The sequence below is a fragment of the Oreochromis niloticus genome, linkage group LG22 (assembly GCF_001858045.2).
Source record: "Oreochromis niloticus isolate F11D_XX linkage group LG22, O_niloticus_UMD_NMBU, whole genome shotgun sequence".
In the NCBI taxonomy this organism is placed as follows: Eukaryota; Metazoa; Chordata; class Actinopteri; order Cichliformes; family Cichlidae; genus Oreochromis; species Oreochromis niloticus.
In genome coordinates this window covers 16,102,006-16,119,987 of record NC_031985.2, presented here as the reverse complement: position 1 = coordinate 16,119,987, position 17,982 = coordinate 16,102,006, and the positions used below count along the sequence as shown (strand labels likewise).

Sequence of the window (17,982 nt, the reverse complement as noted above, 5' to 3'; positions counted from 1 at the left end):
TTTTTCATTCCTACCTGATCATTTTCAGACGAGCACATGTGTGTTTCTTTGGTTTGTGTTTAAGCCAAAACACTGACTAGAATCATTCAAGCATCAAAAACACAAGAAGCCATTCTCAACGAAGGAAAATGGGAGAAAAAGCTGATGTATACCAAATTATCAATATAATTAGATATAACTTGTAGACATGAATTACAGTAGGTTGACTCATCATATGTGAATCAGTCTCTCCCACTGGCATTGCATACGTTCTTTCCCTTCATGCGGGAAGTGAGAACTGAACTCCCTGGTGTGTTTCTCTCTGTCGTTCACCAGTACGAACTTGGAGCGCTGTGGAGTGAGCATGCTGGCGTGTCTTGTGTGTGTGGGCCCCACAGTATGCATTATGGAGGGGGAACAATACTATCTTAGCGAGTGTCCCCACCTACCCACTGGGGCTGGTAATTGTTAGTAGCAAAGTCACTGAGAGACAGTAGGACGATGGGATCGTGCAGAAGATTGCCCGACCCTACTTTAAATATCGTCGATTACCTCCAAAGGGCCAAAAATGGTATTCAGTGCAGTCCTATAGAACAAAAGTGTCTTTAGGTGTGTTTAAAAGATTGTACTTATTGGTTGGTCTGCCACTATCCCAGCAACTTATTTTGTTTCACACACACACACACACACACACACACACACACACACACACACACACACACACACACACACAAAAATTCAAACATATTTCCTCCTTTTTTGTGTGTGTAAATAATCAGTGGTTCCTAGTGAGTGCACGTAGCCTGGAAACACTTGTGTACAGATGGATGTCCACACATCGTGCACACACCCATTCAGAGTAAAGCCCTTCTCTGTGTTGCGTGCTGTGTTCTCTATAGCCTCTTCAGAGTGGCCCTGTGGTCATCAGATAAGCCAGCTATGAAATGCAGAGAGCGATAACGGCTAAAAGACTTGGCTCCAAACATTTTCTGATTCCTGCCCTCTGCTGTTACCCTGTGGCTCGGGCACTGGGCTGTCGTTTAGAGCTGTAATTTCAAATGGAGCTTGTTCCTGGACTTTCACGCAGAATTGTCTTTTATCATGGACATTAGACAAATCCATGGTGCAAAGAGACTTAATTTCAGTTCGTCACCTGCAATTATCAGTTTAAAAATATTTTTTTCTGCGGTTTTGTGATGTATTTAAAGCTACTTAGTGAATTTTACCTTTAAACATGGAAGCATAGTCACTGTTATTGTGCTTATTGTACCATTTAGCTTGAAGCATGATTATCCTCAAGTGTAGTCTCAGAGAGAAGTCTTGATTAAAAATATATTGAGCTTGGTGCTAATTTCTCAGGATATCAAGCATGGAAATCTATTTCTGGCTCCATGTTGCAGTATGCCCTGCGTTACAGCTCATTTGGTACAGAAACTCTTAAAACTTTCATTTTCTACAGCTGTAAGACAAAAATGTGCTCATTTGTCGGGGTTGACACATTTGCCTTACAAGGTAAAGATCCACAGATCGATTTTGGGACGGGAGACACCCACCCTCAGGGGGCGTCACAAGCTTGTGTACTCCCAGTCTGGAAAAATGTATCAGGAAGGGTATCCGGCGTAAAATCTTTGGCGAATGAAGCATGTGGATCCATCCACTGTGCCAACCCCGAGGGAGACACAGGAAGCAGCTGAAAGTATCAGTACAAATGATGGCGACCTCACTTTTTTGTGTTAATAACAATTAGGCCACTGGAATTTCTCCAGACTTCAGCTTCCACGCTTGTGGCCTGATTCTTATACCCAAAGGGGAAAAGCAAGTTTTTAAAAAGTGTTGTTGTAACTTTGAGTCGTTAATGCATTTAAATAATGTTCTAGTCAGAGGGATCAATATTTTAAACAGCCTGTTTTTATAAAGTTTAACCTGAAGGAAGGAGGTGGTAAACATGATTTATTTTATTTTTTTAAATTAACACGAGCGACATATGGACTTATTTTATTACCCTTTTCTTTAAAAAGGGGCAAATTCAAGAGAGAGCAGTGCTAATGAGCTGTTTAGAGCTACATTTTATTATAGCTGTAGCTGCTTAATACTTCAGGGAGATCAGTTAGTCTTGGTTCTATATTGTGTGGGAATATTGATTATTAAACACTCCTCCACATTATTCAAACTCCCACTCTGCATTATCTGTTTTCCTGACTCTGTCATGCTTATACAATTTGCTGGAGATGATGTTGCAATTGGTTCGAGCTAGCCGCTAGTGCTTCCTGGATGGTAATGTCATTGGCTTGACAGGCAGAGATGTAAACGTCTGCCCAGCTGCTCAAAATAGACTTTGTAGCATCATCTTGGCAAAATGGAGTGTCGGACATAACTGACACACACGTACATAATGTTGTGTTTGGCAAACACAGCAGACATGTTGCATTTGGTCGAGTCAAGTGCAGCAGCTAGCCTCTGTCACTGTGCTCCTAGTGTGATGTTTACAATTAGTTCCCAGCCAGTCAGCAGCAGGGACTCGATTAGCCATCCTTGTGTCAACAGTGAAAACGATACTTAAATTGAAGTCATCTCTTGCATCCACATAAGTCACGGTCCGCCTGCTACTAATTGACTGTCAACATCTGAGTGAACAGATGCGAATGACTGCCAAAAGATAATTGCACTTGCGAGGAACTTATTTAGAAATTTTCCTTTGGCTCTGTTTATTCATTGCGGGATATTATTGTTTATCAATTAGACATGACGCATGCTTATTTTTCCTGTGATTGTGAAAGTGTATTGAATGATCTTTTCAGCACATTTAGCAGGTACAATGGATCTCTCTCTCTCAAAAGCTGTTGTGAATGAGGGATCAAACAATTTGCATATGTTATTCTGATCCCTCCCTCTCTGCTGTCTCTGCCTCTTTCGCGGTTTCACATTCTGGCACAAACATGCTTTGACTTTTCCTCCGTCTCTCGCTCGCTCTGCCATGCTTTCACTGTGTACTTTCACTTTTTCTCCATCCTGTTCTGTCTCTCTGTCTAATGCTCTCACCATTTCCATTTGCCCTTTGCAAGTACAGGCAATTGAAAACTTGTCAGTGATGGGTTTTTTTTCTTTTTTCTTTTCTTCTCTTCCCCACTTTTGGGGCCATAGTTTTATGGCCCCCACATCCACAGTTGTGAAACCCAGCAGACCTCAGAAACTGTATAATTTTAGTGGTGCTTTTAAAGTTATTGGTGCATCTAACATGTAAAGTATTATTGCCAGGCTTTTATTGAATCTATATATGTCTGTTTTTCCTTTTACAGCAGTGTGCCTGCATTTAATAGTGAAACAGCAGTAAAGAAGATTTTACATCCGTTGAATTAGTCTGTTCAGGTTTTGGTTGGTCAGAAGATCCAAAGCAGTAATAGTCATTGCCTCGAGCTCAGAGAAGCTGCAGTGGCATCTTTTACGGTTTTGGTTGACATTATATAGAGTGAGCCATTAGCTGATTGTTAATTGATGATAAAAGTAAATGCTTTTTGCAACAGTTGTTTATGACTACTTCTGTTTGAAGCTAGTGAGGTTAAGTGGTTTGAACAGTTTGAATTAACAAAACAGATTGAATGTTGCCAGATGTTTAACATTCATTTGGGGGTTCCAACACTGTTGCAGAGGAAAACGTAGCCTGCACGAGCCATTTTAATGCTTCTAGTTCTATGACTGCACAGAGTTTTGCCTTTCTATTAGGGATAGGATTTTACACTAGACAGCTGGTTGCATTGTTCTTTGTTTTTCCTGTTTCTACACAAGCATAGACTCTCAACACACAGGCTGTATTGGTGTGACACCCGGCAGTTGTCAGTATTCTTCAGATTTTGCTGTTTAGTGATGGTTGCCAAGCAGCTTGTAGACACATGACTGTCACCTTCTGATGCCAGTGTCATATGTCATGTCATATGAAATCCAAGCACTCGTAAAAATGTGTTTTCCTTTTTTTTTTTTTTCCTTCAATTTTTTTTATTGACTTAATGAGCATTGAAGTCTTAAACATATCTACATTACTGTTTCTTTACAAACTTTATGCAAAGACAGACTTTTTGGTCCAGTTAAAGAAAGAAGAGGGAAAAAATGGTATAATTTAAAGCGTGGTTACCTTTTGATTGGCATGTTGTGAGAATAGTGTCCTCAATTTCACAGTTAAACACACCCACTCGCTCACGATCAGCTTTAAGCGCCAAACAGTGACGATCAAAATGCCAAACATGAGACCACAAAGCAATACGTGACAAAATCATTGGTACCTCCATGTTTTACATGGGCATCACCCACCCACCACCCACTCACAAAAAACTGAGTAATGATGAATGTCCGTTTACTGACATGTCTGTGTATTTGTGTTCTAGGTGTCGGCGTGGGGAGGTTACGTGTTTATTATCAACCTGATCCCGCTGCATGTGTTTGTGCTGCTCCTGATGCAACGCTACAGTAGGAGAGTCTATATCGGTAAGATGGTCACACACGCCAAACACGAGCACAGAGCGTGCAAGCACTCACGCCAGACGACAACTTTCACCATGCGGCTTGATATTTAAAACTCGCCCACATACCCGACTCTGTATTGGAGACTCGCTCGTGTTTTTAGATCCTCTCTCATTAGAATATGAATGTGGGCACTATACAGGAAAACCAGCGCTCATGCACACATGCATCTCACAACATGGCTGCCCGAGCATTTGACCCTGAAACAAGCTCAAATGCCCAGTCACGCCTGTGCTCGTCTCTCACAACAGCAAGCATTCCATCATCAGCAGTGCAGACATCTATACACCCACGCACCACTTAGCAGTAAATGTATCCACCTGCTACCTGATCCTCTTTATTTTTTATTTATTTTTCTATTCTTTGCATATACTGGAGGTAGAGAACCGGTGAAGTGGGTAGGCTTGTTATCCCACAGATAACGTCCGAGTTTCACGAATGCACGTGGCGGCTCCAGCACGTTATCCGTTGTCTCGGAGAACCCTCCACCGTCCTCACATCCGTCCTCAGCTCGGGATGAATTTATAGCAGACGCCACTATTGTGGTCAAGATGAATGATACCATGTCAAGTATCATCTCTGCATGATTATATGTTGTACTCACTGTAACTGGAAAGCACAGTCTTTGAGAGCACTGAAAATAAATTATGGGCTCTTCACAGTAAGAGGGCTTTGACCTACCTTTGCTCCTACAACAATTAAACTCTGCTTGGTGAAGCAGGGCTGTTAGAGGAGGTGGAAACATTTCTACAGTCTTCGCTGTTCCTCAAGAATAGCTGCTTCATTCATCATGCGGCTTTTCGTAGTAAATGAAAGATGGGGAAATATATTTGTAGACTTATTCCAAAAAAAAGACACCTGCTCTATTCCTTACCGCCTCTTTTCAGAGTCAGGTGTTGTTCAACTGCAATGAAGGAACACATAAAAAAAAAAAGCAGAGGGGTTAAAAAAAAAAAAAGAAAGAAAATCCTAGTTTAATAAAATGCCTCGTAGCCTGTTCCCTCGCAATTCGTCTCTGTCTGTCATGAGTCAATAGCAGATGTGTGGAGAGAAAAAAAGATCGCTGAGGGCGGTCAGAGCTACTTCAAAAACGAGGCACACTCTTCAGGAAGAGTATGAAATCTTAATTAAAGTGGTGCATCTGCGAATTGGTTTCCCGAAGCTACAATGGTGGGAGTTGCACTGTTCTCAGCACTGTCATCTCACTTCGGGCCTCCCGACCACACCACGCCGAGCCAACTCCCATTTTCTCAGTAAATGACATCGGATTAGGTATTTTGTATTTGCTCCCTCTGAGGTACAACAGTGAAAATCAATAGACTTTAAATACCCCTACCGAAGTTGATTTCCCTCAGTCGAACCCAAATTGTGCTTTTTTTCTTAGCGGTGTAGCTTTATTTTAATGATTTACTTTTTTTCTGGTCTTTCCCCGTTTCTCCGCTGTTCTCCTCTCTACAGCTTACAGCACTTTCTACATTGTGGGCCTCATACTGTCCATGCAGATCCCTTTCGTCGGCTTCCAGCCAATCAGGACGAGTGAGCACATGGCTGCTGCTGGTAAGTCTCACCCTCTGTACCTGCAGTATGACTGATCCTCTATTCAGCCTGGAACAACAGGTTCCCCTTTACAAAGCTCAAGACATCTGATGATGAAGTCAGCAGTATTTGGAAGATACTGCTGCTCTTTATTCCAAATTTATGACTCACTCATAACCAGATGTCACAAATACATGAATACACAAGCATATTTCTCTTTATCCTACCTAAAGCAGGAACAAGCCGTTATTTGTGCTAACAGCTGATCTAATCAGTATGTTTATATTGACTGAACAAATGTTCAGAGTGTTCCCTTTAACTCGGATAAAACACTTCAGTTATTATGTGCTTTGAATTTCAATAGAGTAGTTTGGATACCAACACTGTGTGAAATGTGGCTGAATAAAATAATTGAGCAATATATCTCTCAGGACCTTGCTCATCATATGGACGCATTGCAGAAATTATAATTCAAAGCTGTTATTTCAGCTTTCAGTCTGCTGCGACTGTCAAGGAATTTCTGCCACAACCATAGACTGTAAATAAGAGATGGATGTAGCCACCATGACATCACCTGTTAGTTAGTGGTATCCCATTTTAACGCCTCAGACTGAGCATTATGCCCATTGCGATCTGGATTTATGAAACCAGAGGTGATGAGTGAGTACTTTCGGCTGCTCCCTTGTGTCCCAAGGGGTCACCACAGGGAATGGATCTGATATGGCACAGATTTGATTCCAGATGCCCTTCCTGATGTAACTCTCCCCGTTATCTGTGCTTGGCACCTGCTCAAGGAATACACTAGCCTATGTCCTGAGGCTGGGTTTGTCTCCCCCCTCTTGGGCTTATCCCATCTTTCACTTCCAAATGTGATAACCTTTACAACAGTGCTGAATCAAAACCTGAAGAAACACGCTCATAAGTTAGTGACCTGCCACTCACAAAGTAGCCATAGCATGAAACATGCCCTACTTTATCATATTTTACCCTAAATAGGACCATAATTTGCAAGTTGAATATCATTCTGTATAAAATGGTAAATGCATTAGTTCTTATTTAGTGCTTTTCTAACCGAGCACTCAAATCACTTTGTACAACGTACTTCACCCATTCACATAAGCGCTTTTTTTCTACATGCTTTCTATCTAACATTCACTCTCAGATGAATGTATCTGAAGTTCGATCATTCTGATTAGTAGATGACCTGCTGTACCTCCTGAGCTACAGCCAATTAAATAAGACTTGAACCTAGGGTTTAAGACCTGGAATTTCAGTTCAAGTCGCTTCATCTTTATTTATATAGCACCAAATCACAACAGCAGTCGCCTCAAGGTGCTTTATATTGTAACGTAGAGACCCTACAATAATACAGGGAAAAAAACAACAATCAGATGGTCCCCTTTAAGAAAGCATTTGGCACCACTGGGAAGGAAAAACTCCCTGTTAACAGGAAGAAACTGTCCTTCCTTCAGACAGAACCAGGCTCAGATTGGTAGCGTGTGTGATGAGAAAGGCATCAGGAAAATTATAAAGTGAGCTAAAGAATTGTTTTTTTAGTATACTTCTTTCTGCAGCAAGAGGTGTCGCCTCCTGCTGACAGTAAACGATATTGCAGGTTTTATTCACTTACACACTTGTTTATAAACTCTGGCCACAAATGGAAAGTTAGGTCTTATTGCAGTTGTTTGTCTATTAAAGCTGGAACTGTGCAGGCTTGTTTGATATCCAAAGCACCCACTGGTGATTGCACATGCTCTGAGTGGTTGGCTGCAGCAGGAATCGAATCCCCTTGTGCCTACAGTGATAGTCACGCTCTGTCTGCAGGAGAACATTGGTACATCTATGAAATGGATATGGGTAAGCACCTACATGCCACCCATATGGGCTTAGCTCTTTAAGCACTGTTCATTTTGGCTTGTGGGTAGCTTATTAAAGCTTGTTGAGTATCGTCTCTCAAGTGTGAGCCCCATCTGCTTGCTGACAGCATGGATGGGTGCGTACATATGTGCACGATTCGTTTACGTTGTTGGCAGCTTTAAGAAGATGAGCGGAGGCCTTTTGGAGAATTCACTTAACGCCACAGCAGGTAGGTGTACTCTGAAGTGTCCCTGTTTTCCTGGATCTCTCCAACACAAACAGCATTACGAGAGGCTTTGAAGAATGCACCATCAAAAATCATCTCTGCCTCTCTGCGTTTTTGGCTCCCCGCTCGCTCTCAAAGAGCAAGTGTGGTTTTATGTCGCTCTGGGTAGCAGCTGCTCAGAACATCTGGTGGTAGCATTCACGGAGCACAGTGGGAGGCAGGAAGAGAGTGACAGAGCCATGGACCTGTCGGTACCGCTGAGATGTCGGCCCCTGAGGCAGGAAAGCAGAGTGGCATGGAGTGACAAGCGTGTTAGCATCATGGCGGCACTCCAGGAGACAGGCAGGGGCTTAACCTTGGAAATGGGTGAGACCTGCTGTAGGCGATCGCTGAGGGCGGAGGAAAGCAGGGAAATATCACAGAAGGTTTGATGAAAGATGGTAGGTGATGAAATAGGAGAGGGGGGGGGATAACAGGATCTTTTCACGCTTCTCAATTTTTATATCAAATTTGCCAAACACAGGCACGCTGGGGAAAAACAGCTCTGAGAAAGTGACAGAGGAAGGAAACGGGAAAAGCAAGTATAACCTAAGGGGCTGAAAAAGAATGACGAGACAATAAAAGGAGAGGTTTATTTACACACATTTCTTCCATGCATTTGAAATATGCTGTCCAGCAATATTAGTCTTTCACATCTACGTGAGTAGCCAGCAGGGCTGTTGTGGAGTGCTTTATCAGTATACTGTTTAAAATAGCAGTGCTTCTCGACCATGTAAGCTTGCTTTGCTCCCTGCAGGATGCCGCATCAGTAGGAACCTCCTCAAATATTCAGTGTGAGTTTCCTTTGTATGTTGGCTCACGTTCTTTTATCTGTCTTTTTCTCAGGTGTGTTTGCACTCCTCCAAGCCTATGCGTTCCTGCAGTACCTAAAGGACAGGCTGACCAGACAGGAATTCCAGACACTGTTCTTCCTCGGAGTCTCTCTCGCTGCTGGTGTGGTCTTCCTCACAGTGATCTATCTCACATACACAGGTCTGTATGTCCTGATGCACATGCTGCGTCCATACCTTGTAAGCTGTGTCATTTGTTTGTTTTCAGTTCTCAGAGGGTTTTTTTAAAATCATCTTAAAGGGCAAAGTGTGTAAAATACCATTACTAGATGTGAGCAGTCAATTCTGTTTTCTTACCCCTTCCATTTCAACTGCATAATCCCAGCTACAGTAGGACCTGATCATTGTTTATCTACACTGAGAGTAGGCTGTCAGTCTGCTGTTTACCTCAGTTGTCAAAATACTTGGTTTCCACATCTAATTACTTTGGAGGCTCTAAAACTTTGTGTTGGAGTCCGATACGAGTCAATGAGTCAGTGACGCTGACTTCCATCTGACAGCAATACTGAGGTTAGTTGTCGAGGATATCCTGAGTGGGTAAGGACTGCTGTTTATGTTGTGTTAGCTGCTGTTAGTGAAACTTTCTTTGAAGTGACTTGGCCACTTGTAAGAATGTAATCACACTGTTTTATTGGAGGGAAAGTGTGATCATCAGGACACTCGAGCCTAACATTAGCTAGCATACTGTTAGCATATAACCAGCTGTTTTTGTTTAGCTGGCTCACACTAAGCTGTCTGCAGACATATCTGATCTGTTGACAATAAGTAGTTGTGACAATGTGGTAATCAATAAGCATGTTTATGCACATTTTCATGTGTTAGTCCTGACTTAAGTTCAGGAGATTAAGTTTGAGGTGAGGAGGAAGAGGAGGATGGGGAAATGAGGAAGGAATTAGAGCAGCGGTGGACAATTAGAAAAACTCAATGAGAAAGAGATGATAAAATATACAGGTGTAAGTGTTGAATGGTTGCATGTGGTTTGAAAGAGTTGTCTGTGATCTTGAAATTAACTTAAAAGGAGTAATACATAGGTCTCGAACCACAAACATAAAATGCAGTTAGGCAGAATGGCGTTGTCCATCTCAGCCACTATATTCAAGATGGCCTCCACAAACTAGCGCCCACTCTTATGTGTTTTTAGTGGATTCAATGTTTAAGAGAATCTTTTTGAAGCCATAATTATACACTCATCAATTAATGTTTGTAAGTACACTGTTCTTTTTTTCCTTTTAAATAAACTCACACAGTACTGACTGCACCTTATTCTTAGTAGTCAGATTTGTCAGATTTTTTGCTTTCAGCTTCACTTTTAATGGTTTTATAAAATCAGCCAGAGCTAACAAATTAAATCATGAGCTTTTAGTTTGGGAACAGTTTGAGAAGGTACAACTATTTTAATCATTTTAGCATGGCTTCAAGTTTACCACCAGAGTAAACAGTGTTCACAGCTGAGCATTGGTTAAACTTGTTCCCACCCAGTCTAACAAATACAAAGATCCTCTTTGTTGAGAAATGAAACAGAGCCTTAGAAAAAATGCAAATCAAACACAGATGGATGGTAGGTGCACTTACGTGGCAAGATTGGTTGAGAGACGGTCAGATCACTTCATAGCCGATGATTACTTTCTCATAAGACTGACAAAGTGGAGGATGATCATGTTTTCATCCTCTGAAAAAAACCAAAACCTAAATTATGTTGAGATTTGTTGGGCAGCCAGTCTTTTGTGAAAGGAACCATTAACTAAATTTGAATGTTGATCCAGATCTGGGATTTCAGCCATTCTGCATTTTGTTTTCTTCTTTTAGCCAAAAGTTAGCGCGCTCCTACTCTATTCCCCGATGGCCTAACCTCCGGGCCTCTCCATCGGGCTTTTAACTCGCGCTCGTGTTTGTCAGAAAATGAAACCTGGAAGGCAAATGATAAACAAATATAAACTGATATGATTGCTGCAGCTTTGCTGTTGGAGAAAATTTGTGGAGGCTTGTGCTCCACCATGTGAAATGCTGTTTTTGATTGTTGGACCCCAGCGCGTGCAGCCAGCTGGTCAAACTTTGTCCTTGTTGATGTTTTGCCCATTATTTTCAGTTTGTGGCCAAAGGGCTCGAGTTTCAGACGGTTTAAAATGTTGCCTTCTTGCTGTTTATTTATTGATTTTTCCTTCTTTTTTCCCCCCCTTTTTGTCTCCTGCCGAAGGATTCAGATTTAAGAGCACAATTCGGCTGACTGATTAGACTTTAAAGGCCACACAAGTCTTTTACCGTCATATTTTAAAAGCATTAAGATATGGAGAATTTGGTACACAACAGCCCACAGAGGACACTTTAAAACAACTTAATCTCACTGGATTTTCCGCCTTTATCGTGTGTTGCTTCAAACTGGCCTCATATGTCGTTAACTGATCAAATACAGAGTTGCCTGTAAGCGAGTTTAATATGTATTTATTATATGACTGTCTACTCCAAAGTGCTTACAGATCAAGTCCATCTGTCCAAATAGAGCCGTTTCAGATAGTCTCACATTAAGATCTTTAAGTAGGCATTCCACTGTCTTCTCTATATATCCAGATGTTGCAGAGTTCACCATTATGTGTGGGTATTTACCAAAAATCTTGATCCTCCCCGTTTCAAAGGCCCCTTTGACCTCATCTTGCATCTTTACGGATAAGTTTTCCGAATTCTAGAGCCCAACTTTGAAGATTCATTTTGGCAGACCCGCATCAGGTCGTAGAGAGAGCACTAAAGATTTTTCTCGTCTTTGATGTGGTTTATCGAGGCGATTTCCCATAAACGTGACCTCAGCGAGACTTTTTTCCAAAACAAACTTTGCTGCAAGCAAGAAAACAAGACATGCTTTTACTGCAAGATTTTCAAACTTGTGAAGGACAACTATGTAATGGAGAGATGTTCTCTCTCTCTCTCTCTCCTGCTGAATCTTAAAGGAAATCAGTGTTGTGGGTTTTTGGTTTTTGGTTTGGAAATTACCGTAACTGTTTCTTGTCATCACTTTTATTTCCTTTTTAGTTTATGTTCATTTGTCCATCCATCCGTTCTCTTCCTTATCCATATCAAGGTCGTGGGGGGGCTGAAGCGTATCCCAGCTGTCATAGGGAGCGAGGGGGGGCCAGTCTATTGCAGGGCTAACACATAGAGACAGACAAGTTGTCACACTCACATTCACATATAAGGGCAATTTAGAATCATCAGTTAACCTAACCCTGCTAACTGCATGTCTTTGGACTGTGGGAGGAAGCCAGAGTACCCGCACAAATGCAGAAAGGCCCAGGCCAGATGTTGGCGTTGAACTCAGCACCTTGCTGCGAGGCAACAGTGCCAGCACCAGTTTATGTTCATATACAAATAATAATATGAGGATAATAAAATGTATGAATAACTTAACTGCTTAATTTGTGAAAGAAATGGCATAGAAATGGTCTACATCTGTTATTGAAACCGTAGATTTGAGCCTCTGGAAATAGCTGACTGTACAAAATGACTATATTTCCTTAATTCAGATATCTTTAAATTAAAGCTAAGAGTCTCGTCTTGATTGCTATATTCCTGCAAATTATCTAGACTCCTCTGGCTTGTACTAAGAGCAAAGACATGATGGCACATTATAGCCGACATAATGCTGGCATGCTTGGACTGTTAGGAGCTTCCTGCCTTAGAACTGATTGGCCTCATATGGATGCAGAATCCCAGTCTCTTGAGGATAATTGCTTCATCTAATAAATGCTGTGATCTGTCTCCCATCTAAATGGAGCTGTGGGAGTTGAAGACCGTTTTTGAGGTGAGACTGCGCATGTCTCACTCCTCTGGTCTGTCAGGACACCCCCACTCCCCTCATTTCAAAGTCTGCAGCATTATACCCGGGTGGGTTTTCTCAGTATCTTTAACTCGGAGCCAAGCATCGATTGATTAAATCAGTGTCATCCTTTAAATCAGCTCTCAGTAAAACACCATCTTTCTCTTGCCTGCATTCGTTAAGAGCTTTGTTCAGAGTTTTATAGATTAAACACATTTTTCATGTTATCTTTTAAAGAGCTGCACAGGACATGTCACAGCCGTATGTGGGTACAACATGACACAAAATCCAGAAATATGTAAGAGTTCTAGGTTTTTCCCCCCCTGTGAGAGTGCCTGTGAGAGCCCGCGGGCAACAGTTCAGCTGAAATATATTTCAGATCAAAGCTCAACCAAAATAAGACATTTGTATGTGCACATAAAATACCCTGTGCAGCTTAATTTGCAGCCTAAACGGTTTCAGTTACATTCATAAACAAGTCAATTCCAGTAATTAAGTAACATCAGCTGAATATATTCTCAGCACTGACACATTCTCCACTGAGAGGTTTCTGGGTTTTGAACTATGGTTGGCAGAAAGTTTAGTTGTAATGTTGTTTTAAAGCCGCGAAAATCTCAGTCGGGTCTTCACCGTATTTCAGAACAAATCAGACGGAACTAAGTCATAAAATCATTACGTCATAAACTTCCACTGGATGTCTCTTCACAGCTAAAGATTTTTTGGTCATTATTGGTCATTTTTGTACACATTTGTGCATTAGATTTCTTTGTTATCACTTAGCTAATGCTAGCAGTATATTCTATTCGTCAGGTTTGTTATCCTCGATCAGTCTTTGCTACGGATTTCCAGACCAGCAGGTTGCATTATATATTTTTCTTTTCTTTTTATTTATTCAGAGCTGCACAGTTGGGCAGAGTTTGCCCTATAAATAATTACATATTGTTGCAACAAAGGGGAGGCAAATTAAAGTTTCTGTTATATTTTTGTTCCTCACAATGTTGCTGTAACAAACAACTTTAATCTTGCTCGTCTTTATATTAACCCCCCAACCCCCTCCGAACCCCCAGTTGCAGTCCTCGTATTTCAAGTCTTAAATGGAAAGCATTTAAAGATGAGCCTCTCTTTATTGATCGTCTTTTCTTCTGCCTCTAGGATACATTGCTCCGTGGAGTGGTCGTTTCTACTCTCTCTGGGACACCGGGTAAGCTCTGCTGACCTTCACACTCTCGCTGTCGATGGACCGCTTGTTCAGCCGTGTGTGTGTGTGTCCTGAGATGGATATTACCCCCCTTCCCCTCTCAACATCCCAGAGGGGAAAACTGTGGAGCACAAGCTGTGTTGAAGTATTGTCTTACTCCCAAAAAGCACCAGGCAGTGCTATGTTTTCCAAACGCTCCGCAGTGTGTTTGATATTTCCGAATCAATGCCCCCCTCCCAAATACCCCAGTTTGCTGACTAAAGCAGTAACTGATGCCTCCCCCCTTCCTTTCCTTCGGAGGCTGATACTAATTCCTTAATGCGCTGTGTGTTGTTTCTTTCCCAGCTGTAATAACAAAACACTTGAGAGAGAAATATTTAAGATTGTACAGAAAGTGCTGTGTAAAAGCCCATTAGGAATAAACAGGGAACACACAGATCAGAAACTACTAGCAGAAAAGTACATTACTCATCAGTAGTGCTAAATTTCTTCATATTTTACCATAAGCATGTGGGGGAGCAAAATTACCCCCCGACCCCACTCATAATTCTTGAGTTAATCAGGAGGATCTATTGTATAATTTGTCTCAACACTCCCAAAGCATTCAGCTCGACATGAATTACACCAGTCTCTTCCCTCCTCCCGATTTCTCCCCTCCTCCCTTCCTTCTACACGCAGCTACGCTAAGATCCACATCCCCATCATAGCGTCGGTGTCGGAGCACCAGCCGACGACGTGGGTGTCCTTCTTCTTTGACCTACACATCCTGGTCTGCACCTTCCCAGCGGGCCTTTGGTTCTGCATCAAGAACATCAACGATGAACGGGTGTTTGGTAGGAGTCTCTCTAAATATGAATAAATGCATGAAAACATGATTTTTCTCTGGTGTGGAGAATGAGGAGTGATCCAGTATGTTATAAACCACCACAAATGCTTTTGTTTTGTTTTTTAAGTCGTGTAAACCTGTTTAATCTAGACACAGTAATGCTGTCCGTGTTCAGACTAAAACATCTCAACCACTATTGAGTGACTGGCCCTGAAATTTTATGCAGATACTCCTGGAGTCACCTGACTTTTAGTGCCCCCACTAACTTTTTATTTTATATCTTAAACAGGTTCGCTTGTGTATTTTTAAATGAATAGTCTCTATAAAAGAATTTCCATTCATCGTTTTATCGTCTTCATCACATTAAATTTGAAATGTATAAGATGGAGGTTACTCTCTTTACTTGCTTTCTTGTCTTCACTATGTTTTATCTAAAAAGGGTGAACAAAGCTGCAAAAATCATTTAAAGATGGGCAACAGGAGAAGTGCAATTCTGAGACTTGGCTCTCTAATACGCTTCATCTATCAGAGCTACCTATCAGTAAGCAGCAACACCCCTAAAAATGGGCAACTTTGAACCCTAATATGGTTTAAATGGGTGTTGATTTTTAAAGAGGCTGGTTTAGGGTTGGAGAATTTAAGTTTATGAAGCCAGCCTCATCGGGCCCTTTCAGGAACCTTTTATTTGCTGTTTTTTCACCCTCCTTGATTCATCCATCTTTGGCATTTTCAAGTTAAAAATTTATAGAAAACAGACAAACCTGTGTGTAATGCGGGCATTTTAATGGACTTTTGTCATGAAGACGGAGCTGAGTGGAAAGACAAAGCTTTTGTTTTACTAGTTGGTTTACTAGCAGTCCAGACCCTTTCACCTGTGGTTATGATTTCCTAGTAATGGCTGAAACTGAAAGAGGAAGTTATCGAATGCAAGTAGCTGAAATTAATTTCCTCCGCAGGGCAGCAGGGCTCATCCTTAGAGATAGGGTAAGGAGCTCAGGCATTCAGAGGGATCGAGGAGTAGATCCGCTGCTCCTGTGGTTGAAAGGAGCCAGCTGAGATGTTTTGGGCATCTGGTTAGGATGATTCCTGGGCGCCTGCCTTTGGAAGTGTTCTGGGTATTCCTCCCACCTCCAGGGTAAACTGAGAAACCACTGATGAGCTTATGTTTCTCATCTGACCTGGGAATGCCTCGGGATCCCCCAGGAGGAACTGGAAAGTATGGCTGCAGAGAAGGATGTTGAAATCCCCTAGTCTGCTGCCACGACAACCTGATGTTGGATATGCCACGGACAGGTGGTTATTGTTGTCAGCAATATAATGGTGAAATTCCCCCTGCTTTTAGCAGCACATAGATGCATTTTAAGCTCGGTAATTGGATGCTTCTTATTGAAACCCACCTAAGAAGTCATTTATCCTGTCATGTATACAGCGTCTACGTTTGACTTTTCAGTGAAGAAGCAGGTATTTTCTAATTTGTCTTGAAAAATTTAACGACCGATAATTCAACCAGGAGAATTTCATGCCCATCACAGCCCTTAAATTCTCCAACAGTCAGGCCTGTAATATTGTCTATGGAGCAAATAAATAGAGAGCCAGGGATTCCTGAAATAGCTCCTCTGTCATACCTGATTCATTGTCAGCTGGGATTAGCTCTTGAATTAATAATGGTTCTGTTTTTAGTGGAGTTTATTTGATCATCTGTGATTACAATGCATGATTTATATAAAATAAAAATAAAAATGGGTAGAACGTCGTGACTAGGAGGCCAGTCTGTGGACACCGCATCCTTTCTCGAGTAGCTTTAAGCACTCTCAGCTTTGAAAAAGCCTGAAATAATGAGATTGAACTTCTTTATACAGCAGCTTAAATAAAACTTAGGGTTAGCCAGCCAAGATGGAGGGCAAGGAACCCTTAAGTGCTGGAAACAAAGTCCTTCAGCAGCCTGTTTCTCCCACAGACTTAATTAGCCAATTACAGGTATTGATTAGCCACACACCTGTTGAGCCGGGTCGGTGCTTTTCAAGGACAAAGAACAGCCAGTGCTCCTCTATTCAGGGTTTGAGATCTGCAGTGCTAACATAGACTGATTATTCAGTGTTACTCTAACAACTCAATTTCTCTTTCCGTATCTTTATCTGCCTCCAACACCGACTCATTTTGTCTCCTTTATATTCACACCGTCTTTCTCCTTGTGTCACCTTTGTCGACTTTGCTTTCCTTATTCTCGGTTTTTTAAGTTTCTCTCAACCACCGCCTTCTTTGTCTCCTGTCTTCCAGTGGCTCTCTATGCCATCAGCGCAGTCTATTTTGCCGGCGTGATGGTGCGTCTGATGCTGACTCTGACTCCGGTCGTCTGCATGCTGTCAGCCGTGGCTTTCTCCAGCGTCTTTGAGCATTACATGGGAGACGACACAAAGAGGGAGAAACCCCCTGCTGAGGACAGCAGCGACGAAGATGACAAGAGGAACTCCGGGAACCTCTACGACAAGGTCAAAGCACGGCAGAGAAACTGCTGAATTTACACTTCACTGATCTCCAGTATTGATAATGCTACACTTTGTTGATGTCATGTGACAGGTCAAGTGTCTGTGGGAATAAACTTTTGTCCGGGAAAAATGTAATAAAATGAGCAAAGTCAAAAAGCTGTCAACAAGTGAACACCCGTGGGGTGTTTCACACTTTCGTGGCACCTTTTGGGGTTTGGATTCATCAGTTGCGTATTTGTCAGCTTCCCTCCTCACTCCCCACCAGTTTGGGTAAACTGTGATTCAGCTGTGATTCAGCGGCAACTGTTTGATTCTGTTGCCATAATTTTAGCCGCCTTTGTTGAATGTTGAACTCTTTTCTGTAGTCACGGCTGAGGATGCGTCAGTTACAGCCACGTAATTCCATCTTTCTTTTTTTGCTTTCTCCAAAACACCTCTCTCTTCTAGAGAGGTTTCTAAAATGCCTTTTTATCTCAAACAACACACTTCATAAAAATACTGGTAAAATGGCAAATATCAAAGGTCGTCGGCCGAGTTCGCACACAGGTTTGGGAACATTGAATGACGTCAACGCGTTTAGATCTGAAATTTGGAGTTTAAGCCCTTTTTGCGTTTCAGTTTTGTCCTTTGAATGTGTCGTGGTTACATGTGGATACTTAATTAGTTA

General features: G+C 41.9%; 1 protein-coding gene across 1 annotated transcript in view; it reads left to right on the top strand.

Moving 5' to 3' along the window:
* LOC100692553 (dolichyl-diphosphooligosaccharide--protein glycosyltransferase subunit STT3B) overlaps positions 1 to 17,982 on the top strand; it is a 96,792-nt gene that overhangs the window by 66,765 nt on the left and 12,045 nt on the right. The window contains exons 5-10 of the mRNA XM_003452429.4: positions 4,356 to 4,455; positions 5,950 to 6,048; positions 8,996 to 9,142; positions 13,958 to 14,006; positions 14,682 to 14,836; positions 17,107 to 17,318. Coding sequence (XP_003452477.1) covers positions 4,356 to 4,455; positions 5,950 to 6,048; positions 8,996 to 9,142; positions 13,958 to 14,006; positions 14,682 to 14,836; positions 17,107 to 17,318 — 762 coding nt within the window. The remainder of the gene's footprint in view (positions 1 to 4,355; positions 4,456 to 5,949; positions 6,049 to 8,995; positions 9,143 to 13,957; positions 14,007 to 14,681; positions 14,837 to 17,106; positions 17,319 to 17,982) is intronic.